The 20136-nt window shown below is 41.5% G+C and overlaps 1 protein-coding gene across 1 annotated transcript in view; it reads right to left on the minus strand.

The window, feature by feature from the left end:
- Window positions 1-20136, minus strand: part of LOC121293629 (protein sidekick-2-like) — a 941309-nt gene that overhangs the window by 28845 nt on the left and 892328 nt on the right. The window contains exon 43 of the mRNA XM_041216767.1: window positions 12079-12208. Within this exon, the coding sequence (XP_041072701.1) occupies window positions 12079-12208 (130 nt within the window). The remainder of the gene's footprint in view (window positions 1-12078; window positions 12209-20136) is intronic.

Below are 20136 nucleotides of genomic sequence, written 5' to 3' on the forward strand. Positions count from 1 at the left end.
CACCCCTGTCTTCAAAAAACCAACTATTGACCACACCATCCGTGTAAACTACCATCCCATTTCCAACCTCCCTTTCCTCTGCAAAGTCCTTGAATCACCTCCCAAATCCCAGCTTTCCCAAAATTCCATTTTTGAATCAGGTTTCCACTCCTGCCACAGTGACAAAAGAGGTCTTATCAAAATTACAAATGACATCCTACATGACTGTGACAAAGGGTGGGATTTTCTGGCCCTGCCTGCTGCTGTCAATGGACTTTCGGCCAGGCCACTGTATCTCCTGTGGCAAGTCCCGCCACGACGGAGTTGGAAAATCCTGGCCAAAGGTACGCTTTCCCTCCTCGTCCTTCTAGACCAGTCTGCAGACTTTGACATGGTTGACCACACTATCCTCCTCCAACGCCTTTCCACTATCATCCAGCTCGATGGGACTGCTCCCACCTCTCCCATTCTCAGCTGTCTAATTATGTTCAGAGTATCAATTGCAATGTTTTCTCTTCCTGCTCTCTGGTGTCCCCCAAGGATCCATCATTGGCCCATAGAGCCATAGAAAAGTTATGGCACAGAAGGAGGCCATTCGGTACATCGTGTCTACACTGGCCAAAATATAAAAAACTAGCTGTCCATTCTAATCTCACCTTCCAGCATTTATTCTGTAGCCTTGCAAGTTACAGCACTTCAGGTGCAGATTCAGGTACCTTTTAAATGAGTTGAGGGTTTTTGCCTCCACTACCAAAAGAGGTAGTGAATTCCAGACACCCACCACCCTCTGGACGAAGAAGATTTTCCTCATGTCCCCTCTAATCCTCCTACCAATCACCTTAAATCTGTGACCCCTGGTAATTGACCTCTCCACTAGGGGAAACAGGTCTTTCCTGTCTATTCTATCCTAGGCCCCTCATAACATTGTACACTTCAGTTAAGTCACCCCTCAGCCTTCTCTGTTCTAAGGAAAACACCCTAGCTTATCCAATCTTTCCTCATAGTTTCAATTTTCAAGCCCTGGAAAAATTCTTGTAAATCTCCCCTGTACTCTTTTCAGAGCAGTTATGTCCTCCTGTAATGTAGCGATCAGAACTGTACATAAAATTCCAGCTGTGGCCTAACCAGCATTTTATAAAGTTCCAGCATTACATTTCTGCTTTTGTATTCTCTACCTCATACAAATTTGAAAAGCATTCTATATGCTTTCTTTACCACTTTATCTAGCTGGCCTGCTGCCTTCAGGGACCTGAGACCGTGCACTCCAAGGTCTCTCACTTCCTCTACCCCTCTCAATATGCCTCCCACATTTAAGTCCAAATCATTAGTTTATTGTGTATTCCCTACCTTTGTTTGCTCTCCCCAAATGCATGACCTCACACTTCTCTGAACTGAATTCCATTTGCCACTTTTCTGCCCACTCAACCAAACCATTGATATCAGTCTGGAGTCGATAGCTATGGTCTTCACTATCAGCTACATGGCCAATTTTTATGTCATCTGCAGATTTCCCAATCATGCCTCCCACATTTAAGTCCAAATCATTAGTATATACAACAAACAGCAAGGGACCCAATACTGAGCCCTGTGGAACACCACTGGAAACCACTTTCCATTCGCAAAAACTTCCATCGACCATAACCCTATGTTTCCTGTTGCTGAGCCAATTTTGGATGCAACTTGCCACATTCCTCTGTATCCCATGGTCTTTTACTTTTCTGACCGGTCTGCCACGTGGGACCTTGTCAAATGCTTACAAATATCCATGTAGACAACATCCACTACTACCCTCATCAATCCTTCTTGTTCCTTCCTCAAAAAAATTGACTTAATTAGTAAGTCTTCACCTTCCCCTAACAAAACCATGCTGACTAACCCGGATTAATCTATTCCTTTCTAAGAGGCCCCCTCTTATTTCTCATCTACATGCTTCCTCTCAGCAATATCATCCAAAAGCGCAGATGTTAAGTTTTCACATGTACGCTGACGACACCCAGCCCTACCACACCACTACCTCTCTTGAATTCTCAACTATGGCTAAATTATCAGACTACTTATCTGACCTTCAATGTAGGATGAGCAGAAATTTCCTCCAATTAAATATTGGAAAGACTGAAGTCATTGTTTTGGTCCCCGCTCCAAACTCCATTCCATAGCTACTGACTTCATCCCTCTCTGTGTCAACAGTATGAGATTAAGCCATGTTCGTAATCTTGGTGTCATATATTTGACCTTGAGATGAATTTCCAGCCTCATAATCGTGCCATCACTAAGACTGCCTATTTCCACCTCTGCAATATCACCCAATTTACCCTTTCTCTGCTCCTTTGCTGCAAAACCCTCATTCATAACTTTGTTAACTCTAGACCAGACTATTCCAATACACTCCTGGCTGGTCTCACAGTCTATCCTCTGTGAACCTGAAGTGACTCAAACTTTTACTGCTCATGTCTTAGCTCATGTTAAGTCAGCACCACCTCCACCACTGACGCACAGTGGCAGCAATGTGTATCTACAAGACGTACTGCAGGAATTCACCAAGGCTCCTTAGACAGCACCTTCCAAACCAATGACCGCTCCAGTCTAGAAGGACAAGGGTAGAAGGCACGTGGGAACACCACCACCTCCAAGCCACTTACCATCCTGACTTGGAACTATATCGCCGTTCCTTCAGTGTTGCTGGGTCAGAATCCTGGAACTCCTTCCCTAACTGCACTGTGGGTGTACCTACACCACATGGACTGCAGCAGTTCAAGAAAGCAGCTCACCACCACCTTCTCAAGGGCAATTAGGGATGGGCAAACAATGCTGGCCTAGCCAGCGATGCCCACATCCCATGGATAACTTTTAAAAATAGTCGTGCTCCCCCTTCGCCTCTGTGCTCTCTTACCTATATTGGCTCCTGGTCAAGCAACATGTTGATTTTAAAATCTCCATTCTTGTTTTCAAATCTTTCCATGGCCCTGCCCCTACCTATCTCTGTAATCTCCTTCAGCCACATAACCCATTGAGATATTTGCACTCCTCTAATTCTGGCCTTTTGAGCACCCCAATTTTTTATCGCTGCACCATTGGTGGCTGCACCTTCAGTTCCCTAGGCCTTAAGCTCTGGAATATCCTCCTTACACCTCTCTGCCTCTCTACTTTACTTTCCTCCTTTAAGCCATTCCTTAAAACCTCCTACCTCTTTGACCAGGCTTTTTGTCAGTTCACCTAACATCGCCTTATGAGGCTCAGAGTCATACTTTGTTTTATAATGCTCTTGACTTTTTAATGTTTTAGTACCTTAATGGTGCATTGCAAGTTAATGTTGTTAAATAATCTGAATAGGAAAGTATAATATAAAGAAGGCAATCACTTCATAGGGCCAGAGAATAGTGGCTGAAAGCAGAGGAAACATTGGTCTCTTTCTATCAACCCACCACAAAGGAAGAATGGCACTCAAGCACTGCTTTTCCTTGAACCTGTACAGAATTGTAAAATAATCTGCTGTTTTGATGTTTTATTCAAAGAATACTGTTAACCCTTTTAGATTGTTCAAGCAGTTCAATTAAATGTCCCAAGCAGACAGGAGGTTTTTAAATGTGCACCACACAAAAATGCTGAAATCATTTGGATCTTTTCTTTACCTTGTTGATTTTCCCCTGCTCAGTCCTGTGCTGATATTGCCTGCATGCATACCTCTAAGAGTAAGATAACCAGCGCAACACTTCCAGATCTCTGTAAACAAAAACTGAAGTCTCTGATCAACTATCAGCATATCAGTCATGAAAGGCCAGCCTCCGAGCATTTAACCCCTGCCCAAGGTCATTAAACTCTTTAATGCAAATCACTTGCATGTAACCTCTTTACCACCTGCTGCAGGGTACAGTGCAGGATTACAGAATTATTTTGGTTTCCCCTATGGCTCCATTGAACTGCAAAAAGCATTGATATAATCCCCAAATTCAGAAAAAAATCATGATAATGCAGCTTGAGGAGCATGTTTAAAAATATTAATATTAATACTATTTTTTTCCTTCAGGTAAACTTTAAATGAAAAAAGAGGATCATCTTCAGGCACAAAGGTAACTGCTTATGTATTAAAATTTTAGATACCTGCTTTTAGTGGCTACATTTGGATAGAGATCTTTTCAGTTTCTGTGAATCATGGGATTAGTTTCAATATGAGTGAGTTATTAAAATTTCACATTTTTAAGCTTGGAAAGAAGAATCCTAGTGATTTAGGATAATACAATACACTCAACGAAATAACCCAGAGGAAGGGTGATGAACAATTTATGGCAAATGCCTAGAATGCCTTTTTTCTGCTGATTGACCATGTTGATCAGCAGAATTGGGAACTACTAGACAGGAGAAGGATAAGACTTTGGACTTTGAATAAGAAAAACAAGAAAAGGATAGCCTGGAGTTAGAGGCAGAAATTGTGAAATCACCCTGGGGATTATTGTTCTGAGGGGTTGATATTCTGATAAGGTTATTTATGCAAATTTGATTTTTTTTTTGTCAAGGTGAAAAATATCATATCCATTATAAAATCCTGGATCAAAAAAGGATGTATTAGATTTCCCTTTCTCTTTTAGGACTCCTAAAACTGAAAATGATAATATCATCATTCAGAGCCATTTTCAGATAACCACATTGTGGCACAGCTCATATTTACGATGAACATTGTTTTCAAGGTTATGACTAGAATGTATAAACGTCTGTGTACTTCAATAAATGGCTTGTTCAAGGCAGTTAGCATCCCTTATGTAAACACAAAATATATGCACTATGACAAACAAATTAATGTTCTAACCTTTTGGAAATTGTGATGTCAGGTATATTACAGCTGATTAGAGAAAAATGTGATTTTTGGAAATCTGCAGTGGTGAGTGCCCACGGAAAGGTTATACTATATTGCGCTTCTATATAAATTAAAAATAATGTAAAGTAAAACAAGAAGATCATGTGGATAGATTCTTGGACATAGCACATGCACTGACATGCGAGATGGAGTGAATATAGACTGATTCCAACTGCAGTGGTCAATCAAAAGGAATTTGCTGAGAAACAATATCATTTTGACCAATATTCTAGTTTTGGTTTTCTTTTCTTTGCATGTTTCAATTTTTCTCTTATTTTCACTTTCAGACATTAGTACACCTGCTCTGGGCACATCTTTTGGTTCTTTGTTTTTTTTCTTGTCCCATCACCATTCCCTTTGGCCCCAGAAGACTAACTCTTCTGTCACTCAATCTCATCCGTCTTTAACCCTAGACCTGCCTTTGTTCTTGTCCCACCTATCTCTTGCTCAAAACCTATTAGGTTTCTAACATTTCCTAGTTCTGATGAAAGGCCATCGACCTGGAACATTAACTCTGCTCTCTCTCCACAAATGCTGCCTGACCTGCTGAGTATTTCCAGCATTTTTTGTTTTTAGTTCAGGTTTCCAGCATCCACAGTCTTCTGCTTTTCTGTATTAGTTTGTTTGTCACATCAATAAACAAGTTAAATCAAAACAGATACTCATGTTCCTCCCCTTCCACAGCAACACATACCTAAATTAAAGGCCAACATAGTTGAATAAGAACAGTGTGACTCACATGAACAGGTATTTCTCTCGCTCAAAACAGACTGCTGACGAACCTTGCAAAAGCAGCTGCCTTGACAAGAACACAATACGCTGACTTGCTACAGCCTGCACCAAAGCTAAGCAACTACAACAGCACTACCTTCAACATTTCCTTCACACCAGAGCCTATAATGCAACAACACCAAATGACATCTTAGAGAACAAGTCAAAATGCAACAAATATTCAACTAGAAATGAGGTTGAGTGAATAATCAGGCTGTTCTGTGATTACAGCCTACTCCCAATGAAGTCATCCAGATTTACATAGATACATAGTATTTAGAATACAGAAACAGGCCTACAGCCCAACAGGATCATGTTGGCATTTATGCTCCACATGGGCCTCTTACCATCCTCCTTCATCTAAACCCATCAGGATATCCTTCCATTCCTTTCTCCTTTACCTATTCATATAGAATCCGCTTATATTATCCTTCTAGGTGGTAGAGGTCATGAGTTCTGTCGAAGGAATCTTGGCGATAGTGCTGCTATTGGGTGCCATCAGCAAAATAAAGGGTAACTTTTTAAAGCAGGAACTGCTCAGGAGAAAAAACAATATTGTTCTTGCCTCCTACATAAACATACTTAGCTCTCTGCAAAGCCCAAGATTCATATCAGAAAATAGATGGTTTCACTTCCGTAATGAATGCTTCAGATGCCTCTCTTTATTCATTGCTCAATATGTTTTCTATTTCAAAAAATGTTTTGTTGGATGTGGGAAGTAGTGAATGCTTGTTAGCGTTGGATAATTATGGCACAGGGCCAGCTTTTCCAGTCATGCTAAAAATGGAGAAAGGCTGTGATCTGAAACTATTCATGGCTCACAGGTTGACAGAGAAAATCATTGGGAATTTAAATACTGTTTATTATTGCTATTTTAATATTAAAAGTAAACTTGAATGTAATATGACAAAATGATTTTTAAAATTTTATTTTGAAAAACTGTTGAACTACATGCGCTAGAACAGTACACTTCATAATATCTTACTGACATTCTTTTTCCAGCTCTTATTTGATAGACACTATAGACATATGGGTCAGAATTTTCCGCTCCCATTGGCGGCAGGCATGTTTAGCAACGTGAGTGGACAATATGGCAAGAAAGCTAAAAATCGGTTTTATGCCATTGCGAAACGATCGTCTGTTCTACCCATTAATGGCGGGCCACGTTTCCCACTGCCACACATCGAGAATTTAATTTCAATACTTTAGCATCTCATTATAAGCCCTGCTTGCCACGCTGGATCATCCAAGTGCAACTGTACATAAGCGACATGCACCTGGCGAACTGCACTTCACTTGTGGTTCGTTTGCTTATCTTGCTTCAGGCAGCATTCACGGTCATCAGCGCCAGGCTTCACCCGGGGCTTACGGGCAGGTGTCTACCTACCAGACCAGCTGTAAGGCGGAGGTTGCTTTCACTGCAGCAGTCCTGGGTTGCAAGCATTGTGAACTGTGTGTGCAGCTACAGTTTAGATATGGCACCCAGAGTGAGGAAATGGTGAGGTAATGGCGCAGTGGGTGATTCAGAGGCCACCCGCCAGCAAGACGGCGTGTTTCCTGTGGCTGCATAATTAATGAGGTGGGAAGGGGATGATACGGCACGAAAACCTGCCATTGTAGCTGGCTGGTAAAACGTAATTTTCACACCGACTAGCACACTTAGTGCAATTCTGGGACGAGTCTGCCCATGGATGCAAAGAGCTTCAGTTCAAGGGTTCCTTCATTAATTAATGTTCTTACTGGGAAGTTCTCATTTTGGTATTACATATCAAAATATAAATGTATAAATAGAAATTCACCCAATGGGGGAGCAGCTTAAACTTCCAATATTAATTCTCCCTTGTAATATCTAGCTGCCCCTTCAGATTTTTTTTCTTCTAAATAGCTGGCAGGTTTTAATCTCATAGGAGGTTGAGTTGTCTGAAACTGAAGCTCAAATTATTAACATTCTAAAATATTTGTCTTCAGTAATCTGAACTTCATCCAGCGCTGAATCCAAATCCAAAACCTGGATAGTAATTTATTTCACTGAATGGCTTGTTAAGTGCTAATTGTTATACTGTTAACATAGATGATAATTTCACCACCTAAATGATTAATGATTAAGAAATTTTGAATACAATGTCCTATTGCAATCATTTCATCAAACAGAACTATTACTACTTGTTCAGCTATAGTGCTGACATTTACTTAGAAATTTTAAATGCTTTAACAAAGTAAGGTAATAACAAGTTCAAAAAATATACAGAATATCTGTCTTGAGATCAATTAGCGCTCTGTTTGAAGAAATACATGGGGCAGAATTTTGCCGTTGGCAAGCAGGGGATGAACCCCCGATGTCATCCTGCCCCATTTAAATTTGCAGGAAGGTGGGAGCACAGCAAAATCAGCTGTGCACCTGCCAACCTGCCAATGGCCAATTGAGGCCATTGACAGGATCATTTAAACAATTAAAGGACCTGCCCATCCAACCGTAAGGTTGGCGGGCAGGCCAGGAGCCCCGGCGGGCAATAGAAAAAACATGAAACCTCATCCACTGGCGGGATGAGGTTTCATACAGGGTTCTAAAAAGTTTAATAAAGTTTTACTGTAATTTATGAACATGTCCCATCTCATGTTGTCACATGAGGGGGACATGTTAGGGAATTTTTTTTCTATTTTTAATCTTTTTAAAAGTGTAAGCGATCTCCCTGAGGCAGCACTTAGCCTCAGGGAGATGTGCGCTCTTTCATGTGCATGAGTGAAAGAGCCCACTCTCGCTTTTGGGGAATCCCCCCTCACCTGCACAGGAAGTGCTTGGCGCTTCCCGCCGAACGTCATGCTAGGCGGGCCTTAATTGGCCCGCCCACATTAAATAGCGGCACGGCCCGCTTCTCCAGTGGGGATCGGTTCCCCGCCCACTGGAGATTGGGTTGGGCCTGCCCACCCGACAGGCAGAAAGTTCTGCCCATGAATCACTCACAGTTATGGATCTTTCAGATGATTGAAAGAACTGCTGTGTTGAAGAACTGGAGGCGGTTATTTTCTCTGTATTATATACTAAGCATTGTGTTTCCAAATGCTGAATTTAGTTCTCAGTAAACCTGTAGTCAAAATCTCACAGGGATAAACATCTTCTGAAAGTGTCAGCACAAATCAGTGAGAGAAACACAGACTGTAGCTGTTATAAAAACATGTGAAAAAGAGGTTAAAAATCTTACATGAGAAAACCTGTGAATCCCTCATAGGCTCAGTAGGTAAAGGTACCATGTACTGTGATAGATACTTGGAAATACAGATTCCACTGGTTTCAAGTTCTATCTCTCATCTGTGCTACACCAGTGGGATTTATCTTCTCTGTATTATTTAGTCGTTTGGTAGTAAGAACTTGAGTATTGCTGAAGAAAGACATGTTGCTGAAACTTTTCGTCTTGCACTCCTCAGGATAATTCACAAAAATACCAAATGTAAAAGGAACAACAATTTATACTGCATGAAAATACTCAAATTACACTGACAACCAATTTAAGATTATCAGACGGGCTAGCAGTGTGGCTTACTTACACATGCTAGAAGCTACATGTATTAGTGAATATGAACATTAGAGTATAGGAAAACTTATGTTATCCTTACAAATCTGTATATACCTGTAAAGGTATAATTGTGGGTGAAGAAGTGTTATAACGTAGTTCAACTTATCTTGTTAAATAAATGTTTTATTCTTTTGTTAAAAGTTTATTAGCTGACTTCTGTGACTCTGTTCAATAGATACCCTCCACATATCTAAACAAACAAATTAAAAGTTAGAATCTATCAAGCTGGGTTCCATTCTGGGATCAGGCTTGTCCAGGGGTAACCTCAGCTGGGGATCTTAATACCAACAAACTAACAAACAGGAGCAAAAACATTACCTCTGCCCACCTTCAACGGCAGAGGTAATGACTACCAGTATGAAATAACAATGGTGTCTGTAGATACAGAAGAAAATATAGAGAACAAAAAAACATGCATTTAATTGGAATAACAAGCACCAGGACATGCTCAAGAATGTCATGTTATCCTGCTAGTTGATTAGTGGTTATAAACCACTTGAACGTCTAAGATGTTTTTATAGAATACAAATCTTTTCATAATTCAATTACAGCTTTGTAATTCACTACAAAGTATTGATCCTTTTTAATACAGTCATTGGAACAAGCTTAAACCCCAATGGACAAGTGGGAGTCCAGTAATCAGCAATTAGGATGAGTTAATTGAACTGAAGGATAAAATTGAAGCTGGGTAGCTACAATCTACTGTACAGCTGCAAGACCATTATCTCTGTTGAACAATTTTTCCCATATATCATTTTATTCAGAAACCAAGGTGGTACTTATACATTCACACTCCCATGCCACTTGCTGTTAAGTCCATCATAACATTACAATACATTATAACACCAACTGAATGTCAGATAGGAATTAATGAAAGTTATGCAGCCTTCTTTTAAGGTTCGTAAGCAAAAAATGCCCACTTTCAACTCAGAAGCTCGCTCACCTGAATTTCAGCCTTAGAAATTAATTAAAACTCATTTATCCTTGTTGAGGAAATTGAAATGGTTTTCATCCAAACTACTGAAGGAAAGGATCTAGTAGCTCTTTCTCATTCTTTAATTTATTTTGTCTTTCACTTATCCCCATTGATGATAAGCTATTCATTGGTAAATTTATTTCTACATATGTTACCTGACCCCACTTTTTCCATAATTTTACCCAATTGACAGCTGAATATAATTTTAAACTACTTACAGTGTTTAGATATAATGGTTGCTCCAGGCAACAGACAGATAGGCTGACAGACAGGTAGAGGAAGTAACATAAATTTGATCAGAATCAAATACAGTAATACGCTTTCTCTTTATGTTGAATGTTAAGCAAATGGTAAAAGCAAAATACTGTGGATGCTGGAAATCTGAAACAAAAACAGAAAATGCTGGAAAAACTCAACTGGTCTAACAAAGAGGACAAGAAGAGTCATACGGACTCGAAACGTTAACTCTTTTTTTTCTACACAGATGCTGTTAAACCTGCTGAGTTTTTCCAGCATTTTCTGTTTTTGTTTTGATAAAGCAAATAGTAATTTTCATTATAAGAAACTGCATCATACATTTCGATGGTTCAAACAGTGGTCTGTAAATTATCTTAGCACAAGATTTACATTGTGCGTGGACCAGAAGTATACAAACTTTTCTTCTCATTTCATAAACCTTGATTTGAAAGGATGCTCTGCATTTGAAATGAAAATCAACAGGAACATCAAAAGCAACAATGGGTGCAAGATGAATTTTAATGGATTAGGTATATTTTCTCACAAATTAGACATTGCTGAAGGAATCTTCCTCTCTTGAAAGTGTTGATTCCTTTCTGGATTATGAATTGACAGGCTCCCTCTGAACCTCATCTAATATTCATATTTGAGGCTTCATCCATGAGCATTGGAAGGCTATTTGACTTCCAGCAAGAATACTGGATATCACTCAGGAACACTGATGTAATAATTCAACCCAGGGGCACTGAGGTCCATTTAAGTATCTCTACCACTTTTAAGCTGAGATCAACTAACTCAATGCAGAGTGAAGATCAAACCTGACATTTTTCTAGTCCATAAAGGCTTAACTACTAACTGGATAAATTCACTCAAAGGAGGCTCATTATATCTCTGTAAGAGAATCACAGGTAGGCTGTTTGGGCCAAAGCTGCTTTGAATTCAACCCAATTAAGTTATTGCTCATTTGATGGATGTTGGGAATTTTATATGTTAACTTCAGGTTATGACAATCAAAAAGTCATGATTTCATTTATAGTGAGGTGTGAAAACAAGCAAACCATTGTGTGGTCAATGTTCATCAGTTCAGACCACATTTATTTGAGAGTTAAAAATTGGCTACATCTTAATAATCTGCCCATTAAAAAGAAATTGTTTGACTCAATGAGCCTACTTCAACATCATTTTTATTTTAAAAAATTCAATTGAAGAGCGATGTGATTCCCAGTTATATGTTTTGCATTGCCTCAACCAGGTGGTGAAGTTACCTCTAATATAATGTCTATCAAATACTAATTTTGAAACATTTTCTATATTGTGTAACTTTCATATTGTATACTATATATTACTGCTTCTTAAAAGTTAATTTATCTCTTACTTCTATTTTATTCATCAGAAAGCACTATATTTATTATTTTATTTTGATTTTATATTATTTATTATTTCTGAGTAACAGGAGAGCATTCTAAGCATCTTATGTGATCTCTGACACTTTACAGTCAAGGGGTAATTGTCTAGTTCATGGATATTGATTCATAGAATACTTGTTCAGCTTATGGAAACTGCCTTACTGACATGAACAAATTAGGAGAAAGTCTGACCTGTAACATTGAGTGCAATATGAATCAGGGTTTTACACTTTCAAGAGTACTCCGGAAATCTTGGTAACATGACATTCCTGAAAGAATAGTGCTTACCTGAGAGTCTGATATTTCAGAGGGTTTCTCGGTCAGGCTGCTGCTCTCTGCTGGGATTAGGTCATTGTATTTCGTGCTGACATCCTCATCTGAGTAGTGGAGGCTACCGGGACTTGGCCGTGGAGGAGATCTACAGAAATGAGATACCTGTGAGAGCCTGTAATAATCCTTGATAAGAGGTGCATGGCATTTTTATTCAGTATCAGTCATCCTGTTACAAGCATAGGAATGAAAGGAAATGTTCTGAAAGCAAGACGCACCCCACATAACAAAGACATTGTTAACATGGTGTTCTGGAAGAACATCAAAGCAAATCTCAGAAGGATTCTACATATTCATGTTATATCTGTTTAATTAAGACTTCACTAAAATTTAATCTCTGCTCTTTTGAGTTTGCACTGTAGGAAGTAGAGACAATACCAGGATTGCACTAACACCAGGTTGAAGCATAAATGTACTGGCATCAGTTTGTGAATAGCTTGATGTGTGGCTGAAGATATCAGATGTGTTACAATTATGAGGTTTATAAGATTGTTATGTTTTGGAACTGTGCCTTTAACTTAAGGGTAAAACATATGACCCATTCTGAAGTCTGTTTGACAACAGGCTGGACGTGATTAAAGATCAAAGGGATGACCAGATAGTGTTACTAGGGCAATGGTGTAGGGTGATCACAGTTAGACACAATGGCAGCAGTCTGAGCTCAAAATGGGTAGACTCTGAGTCTCCAAAGTCGAAGAAAGCTGTTGAAAGTATCAGGTTGTAAACAGTTGTGCTGTAAACTGTCCATTTAGTTCCAAGATGAAAGAGAGTTGGAGTCTCAAGGATAGCTAATTAGCATTTCTAACTAGATACAAGGCCCATGGATTCACATTGTCATTGGGAAGGATGCAGAGAAAGCCATTGTAAAGATCAGGTTATAGGCTTTCCTAGAATATCACTGACAGAGTTTTGTGTCTGTCTAGATTTGGAAGAGATGGAGCCGTTAGAGACTTTAAAAAGTCTGTGTGGTTTGCTGCACAGGAATGCAGATGGAAGCTCACACTCAAACTGAAAAGACCAAATTCATGGTAAGTTAAAACAAATCTGGAAGAGTCATCTAGCTTGGGCTAGAGGGAGAGACTCCAGGAAAAGAACACCTAACTGTGAAAGACAGTTCTAAGTTTGCAAGTTACCAGGCTGAGGAATGAAAAGAACAGGAATAATCCCTCGGGAGCTCAGAACCATTTTGGATTGATTCTGGGAAAATTGAATGTCTATGTGAAGTCTGAAATTTACCTGTGAAGTGTGTTTTTTGGTTGGGCTGAGAATAAGAAGGGGGTATTGCTTTCTGTGGCTTAAAGTATACATAAGTTGCCTACAAAAAGAAAATCATGTTTAATCAACAGTGCTTTTAGTCCATTTGTTACAGAAAACATATTAAAATGTAAAATCTTGATGGGCAGGATTTCCCATCAAGAAGTGGAACTCCCGACGTCACCGCCTCCCATTTAAATTTTCAGGTAGGCGGGGGCGCAGCAAAATCAGCTGTGTGCCCGCCGACCTGTCAATGGCCAATTGAGGCCATTGACAGAGTCATTGAAGTAATTAATGAACCTGCCCGTCCAACCTTAAGGTTGGCGGGCAGGCCAAGAGCCCTGGCGAGCTTTAGAAAAACAATGAAACCTCATCCGCAGGCAGGATGAGGTTTCATGTAGGGTTTTAAAAATTTAATTAAAGTTTTTTAAAAAGTTATGGACATGTCCCAACTCATGTGACAGTGTCACATGAGGGGACATGTCAGGGATTTCTTTTCTATTTTTAATATCTTTTATTGTAGAGACGATCTCCCTGAGGCAGCACTTAGCCTCAGGGAGATGAGTGCGCTCAATCGTGCGTATGCGTGAAAGAGCGCACTCTTGGGTTTAGGGATTCCCCCCCGCCTGCACAGGGAACACATAGTGCTTCTGTGCGGACGTCACGCTGGGTGGGCCTTAATCGGCCCGCCCACGTAAAATTGTGGCACGCTCCCGATTGGGGGTGCCAATCGGAGGCGTGCCTGTTGCGTGCCCACACTTCAACTTCCCCTCCGATGGGGGGGGGGAATATCCTTCTGATGTGTCAGCCTTTCAGCCATTAACTGTAAGTTTAAATTTCTTTTTAAAGGTCTCTATGGGGATCATAACAGTTGAATAATATGCAACTTCACCATTGAGCTACATGAGTATTGTATCATATTTAGGACCATGATTTCACCTCTTCACAAGTCATGCTGCCTGCTTAACACAAAGCCATGTGTACTTCATCGTACCCAAGCACCAATTAGACTACATTTGGCAGGACACAACAACTCTTTATAATATCACTGTAGCGCTGTCAACTCCATATTGGTACCTACTGCACTATTATTACACATTCACAGCATTCCCATGACCATTTGTAGTTTACTTAATTATCATGGTTGGATAAGCAGAGTAGGGGGTTCCTCTAATCATTCACAGGAAAAGCCACTGTCAGTAAATATTCAGAGCAGGAAGGCAGTTGGTGGTGAGGGGTGGTGGTGGGGCGGGGGGGTGGGGGCGGTGGTGGTGTGCGCGCGGTTGGTAGTTGTCGGTGACAAAGAGGGCTAGTTCTGGAGCACAAGTCTTCAGTACCATAGCCGGCATGTTGTTATATGTTAAACTGCAAAAAAATAAATTATTAACACATTGCAAAATCAATATATCGAAAACAACAACAGGGTACTTACATATTAAATGCAGTACCCAATGTGATACTGAGCCATATAGGTCAGGATGGTCTCAGGTTTGAGTCAATTAGTTGATTTCAGCTTTGACCAGTGTAGGGGTGCTACAGCATTTCCCATTGTCCTTGTATTAAGGAGGGAAGAATAGAGCAGGGTTCCTATTCCTGGCTGAGCTCAGCTAGAAGTGAGTGTGGATGTCACTGTGTTGTCTACTATCATGGAGAACCTGCTGACAATTTCTCCCTAGACTCATAGGTGAGGAATGGTCACTTGGACAAGATACCATTGGTGATGAGGAGGAGAAATTCAAGCAAATTATCAATACCTTTAGGGGAATAGGTAATATTTGAGAGAGAAAGAAAATACAAAACGGGGAACCAGAGGTCATTCTAATATTGATTATAAGGCTTTCACTATCACCTGTGACCTCATTACTTGTGAGTAAAGTAGCTTTATTTATTCACTTATGCATGAAACAAACATCATATCCCATTTTTCACTTTGATTTTTAACTACAAGAAATAATTGAAACTAGTGGAACATTTTTGCCACAATCTTGCTGTGAACCTTTTATGACGTCAGCAATAATAACTTTGGTGTCATCATAAAAGCTTTTTAATGGTGTAAGAAAACTTGAAATGCTAATATTTGATCCCAAAAAAATTATGAAAGCCCTTATGTTTGCATTTAAAATAATCAAGTAGTTTGATTCTTTCTGGACTGCACTGCAGGCACTTTATTACCATCAACCTCAGCAGCACATGACATAGTCACACAAGCACGCTGGCACTGTGGATCAATATTTGTACTGCAAACAAAACCCTGAATGTGTTCTCAGTGGTGCTGCCAATCCTGGCACAGTGATGACTGAGAGATTGATATTCAATAACATTGTAGAACTTCAACTTTCAGTACTTACAGACACCTAACTCAATAAAGCATTTGAAAATCCAGGTGTGACATGTCATGCTGTTGGAACAGCAGCAACATTAATCCTTCGAGAAAGCATTTCAAAAGTTCATAAGGAACTGCTCCTAAATGGTTAAATGCAGTCCCTGTGCAAGATTTGAGCAATGGTCATTCTTGGGAACCCAGTACATGACTAACTGGTTCTGAAGTCTGTACTGAAAGCACTAGACTATTAAACTGGTCTGATATTTATAGGTTTTCATATCTTTTGATGCACATGATCTGAGCCATATGGAACACTTAAGGCCTCAAGCTTAATCTTTGGTTTATGTCGAGTTAGCTGATCTCAGCTATGATGATAACTGAGATAGTGCAATTGACCTAACTGCAACTAGGTGAAGAAAGTGAAGATTAGTCCAGGTTCCCACTTCTCTTCACCATAAGTAATCCCAGATGCACAGCATACCTGTGTTAGTAAACACAAATTCAACTGTAATGCCTTCCATATACAACTAACCTGCTGAACTTACAATTTTGGATCACACATTAAGAATGGCCACTTAGGAATGGTACTGAAAAGTAGTTGGACAATCTAGCACATCCTGGCAGGAAACATGGTGATCAAGCACAATTAATTGCAGGAGAGGCCACACATCAGTCTGCTGCGAGCAGGAAAATCTCCTGTGATTAAGTTGAAGGCGGGAAGGGGCCAATGAGAGAAACTCTGCTGCTCGTGGCAGATGTCACTTTGGCTCATTGATGAGCCACTTGACACCAATTATCTCTGAGCTCAGAGATTAAACAGGAATCGCACGGCTTTCCCATGCCTCCCAAAAGACGCCCCTCCAATTTGCAGTGGCCTACTGGGAGGAGGCTATCCCTCATTGCCCAGCACTCTGTGCCCGATCGAGGGATTCAGCATCAGGAAGGAGGGGGACACTGAAAGTCACCCCTCTGCCCTTGCCTTCAACCACCCACCCCCCACACACCCCCTCTCCCATGACCCCCTTCCCGTGACACCCATCCTGCTTTCACTTACATATCCAGGGATCCAACAACGATTCCTGCTGAAGGCCTTGGAGCATAACTGGCAGCAACCATTGCTCCTGGTGGCACTGCCTCTGATTGGCGGCAGCTCTCATGGTGGGATTTTCATTACTGAGGTCCTCAATTCCAGGAAAGGCCCGTACTGGCCAGTTAAGAGCCTGAGAGGCACTTAATTTGGTCGGGTCTCCCCCACAAAAGCAAAGTGGGGTTTCCACCGGTTCTATAACTGGTGTGTGAGACCCCTGTTACCCACATTAAATCAGGCCCCATCATGTCCAAACAGAGTTCAGTTGTGCATAATGCAGCAACATTCTGAGATGGCAAACGACATTTGAGATGGCAAATGACATTGAGCATTAATTTGCTGGCATTGGGACTTCCATCCCCTCACTCAGGAGGAAGTCCCACCTCAGAGAGCTGCCAACCAATCAGATTGATCAGCAGCTCTGTAATCCCAGAAACTCCACTGGAACCAGTGGCCACTGCTGGGAATATATCTAGTACCCAGATTCTAAGTGTTGGGAGCCCCAGGACGAGGTACAGCAGGGTGACAAACTCTTAAAATAAGGGATAATTGAACCGTGCATAGGAGAGCAGAGTACATGCCTGGGGGAGTGAAGTAACTGGGGTTGGGGAGTGTGTGGAATTGGGGCAGTGTGAGAGGGGGAGAAGCCATAGAATTTTTCATCTTGAAATGGTGCTGTTTGCTGTATTGTTGATAATGTGAACCAAGCAACCAGCTTTGAGAAGCTTTGGGATCTTTCCAGAAAGTATTATGTGTTCAGAGTGATGGATCCATAATTGGCATTGGTATTATCAGCTGAAAAAGTAGACATTTGTTGGAAATCCAATCTTCTCTTTTCCAGAGCTATCAGAACTTGACCTGCAATATCTTCAGCCGATTCAAATGGATCTGTTCAGTAATGTCCAGCAATTTGGACACACATCTACCTTTCACAGTGTAGTACTGTACACAAATAGGGTATATCTTCTTATTTCCATTATTAGAGGTGTCCATTGCTGCGAAATAGAGAAGATTGTGGCGGTAAGACTCAGAACCTTTCAGTTCAGACATTAAGTCTGATATGCTCAACGTGCTAAGAACGTTTGTGACAGGTTCAAGGAACAGTTCATTGTGTGATTTGAGCCCTATGTGCTTTTACTGTATGGTATACAGTTGCCACTTCAATACCTTTTCTGCCTCTGAAGAATCTGTGGTGGGGACAAAAACTTGAATTCCTTTCCCTTGACTAGCACCCACCCTTACTTTTGCTTGTGATGTTGTCCCGCAGTGTGCTGTTTTGCATCACTCAGCTCACCATGGCCTATTGAGAAACTTTTGGAAAAAGTAGCGCAGTATGCTTCATGCTTATTTCTAGTGTAGGGTTTCAGCCACCAGGTATAGTCCCAGCCCTGAAGCCATTCTCCCTAAACACACACTGTCTTTTAATTTCTTAGATTCAACAGATGGCCCTGGGGAAGACTGAGATTCAGAAGATCCTGAAGACGCATCAGACAAAGCCATTTTGAATTTGATCCAAAGCTAACAATTTCTGCTCAGGGCTGGGTCTGGGGCCCCAAAAGCTGATTGCGGACTGTGGAATCTTCCCCCTATTCTTCAGAGATCTGAGCCAGACAGTTAGCTCAATGTGCCCAAAATGGCTGATGGTCAGGAGAGTCCTAGGTGTCATCAGAGTCAGCGATGAGCTCTAGCTCTCTCCCCTCTTCAGTCCCGTCCCATTCTTGCTGCCGCTGCCACAGGCGCTGTTACCTGGCTGAGCCTGCTCCCACCACTGCTGCTGCTCTCCCCGTGCAGCCTTACCTCATGTCGTCCCCATTCCTTATCCTCATGGCAGAAGCACCCAGCCCAGAGCATTTGCGCCCCCCCAACCCTAGCCATAAAGAGCCGAAGGCAGTGGCAGGGGAACAGTCTCACATTACTGCCCTGGAGACCAGTACTTTTCAGCATGTCAGCAGCTCCAGACTTCAGGGCACAAATGGAAATATGGGACAAGTGGCATTCTGGGGAAGGTTAGTCACCCTGTGGTAAGTGCTGGGGTCTTGTGGAAGGGACTGGAGGGAGGCCCTGCGGGGGGGAGGAGGGGGAAGAGGAAGGGTTAGAAAGGCCCAGGGTGGATGAAGCATCTGGGGGATCCAGACCTTGGAATGGGGGTCCTGATCAGGGCCACTTATGGGACTCAACTAGAGCAAGAGCAGGCCCTAGGCTTCGCCCGTCCACAGTAAAACTTCAGACAGGTTGGGGCCTGATGTGTAGGTGGCGGAAAGGCCAGCCAGGGAATTTTTACAGGCCCCCAGCCTGCAAACCTGCCGGCAGGGGCCTGTAAAATTTTGCACAAGATCCCACCATGGGGGCTGGGGCATTTAAATTTGATTAATAAATTATCAATAAAAATTTAGTCTGATTTTATAATTTTCATGAATCTACTGAACTATCATAAAAACCCATTTGATTCACTAATGTCTGCTGTCCTTACATGGTCTAACCGACATATGACTCCAGACCCACAGCAATGTGGTTGACTCTTAACTACCCTCCGAAATGGCCTTGTAAATCACTCAGTTGTATCAAACCAAGATGGAGAAGTCGAGTAAGAATAAAACTGGATGGACCACTTGGCATCGACCTAGGAATCGGAAATGACAAAGGGCAGTCAATCCTGCAAAATCCTTCTCACTAACATCTGGGCATTTGTGCCAAAATTGGGAGAGCTATCCCATTGATTAGTCAAGCAACAGCCTAACTTAATTACTGAATCATACCTTACAGCCAATGTCCCATATTCCATCATCATCAACCCTGGGTACGTCCTGTCCCACCAGCAGGACAGACCCACTTGAGGTAGCAGTACAGTGGTATACAGTTTGAAAGGAATAGCCCTTTAATTCTGCAACATTTACTTGGGACCCCATGAAGTCTCATGGCATCAGGTCAAATATAGGCAAAGATATCTTATGCTGATTACCACCTATTGCCCTCTCTCAGCTGATAAGTCAGAAATCTTCCATGTTGAACACCACTTGGAAGAGGCACTGAGGATAACAAGGGCATAGAATGTACCCTGGGTGCGGGATTTCAACATCCATCACCATGAATAACTCAGTAGCACCACTACTGACCAAGTTGGCCAAGTCCTGAAGGACATCTCTGCCAGACTGGCCTGCGGCAGGTGGTGAGAAAACCAATGACATGGAAAAACCTACTTGACCTTGCCAGTACCACCTAACTGTTGCAGCTACATCAATAAATGGCAGAATCAGTAGGAATGACCACTGCACAGTCTTTGTGGAGGTTATGTCTTGCCTTCATATCGAGGACACCAATCAGTCGTGTTGTGTGGCATTACCACTGTGCTAAA

Source organism: Carcharodon carcharias, chromosome 22 (genome assembly GCF_017639515.1).
Source record: "Carcharodon carcharias isolate sCarCar2 chromosome 22, sCarCar2.pri, whole genome shotgun sequence".
Classification (NCBI taxonomy): Eukaryota; Metazoa; Chordata; class Chondrichthyes; order Lamniformes; family Lamnidae; genus Carcharodon; species Carcharodon carcharias.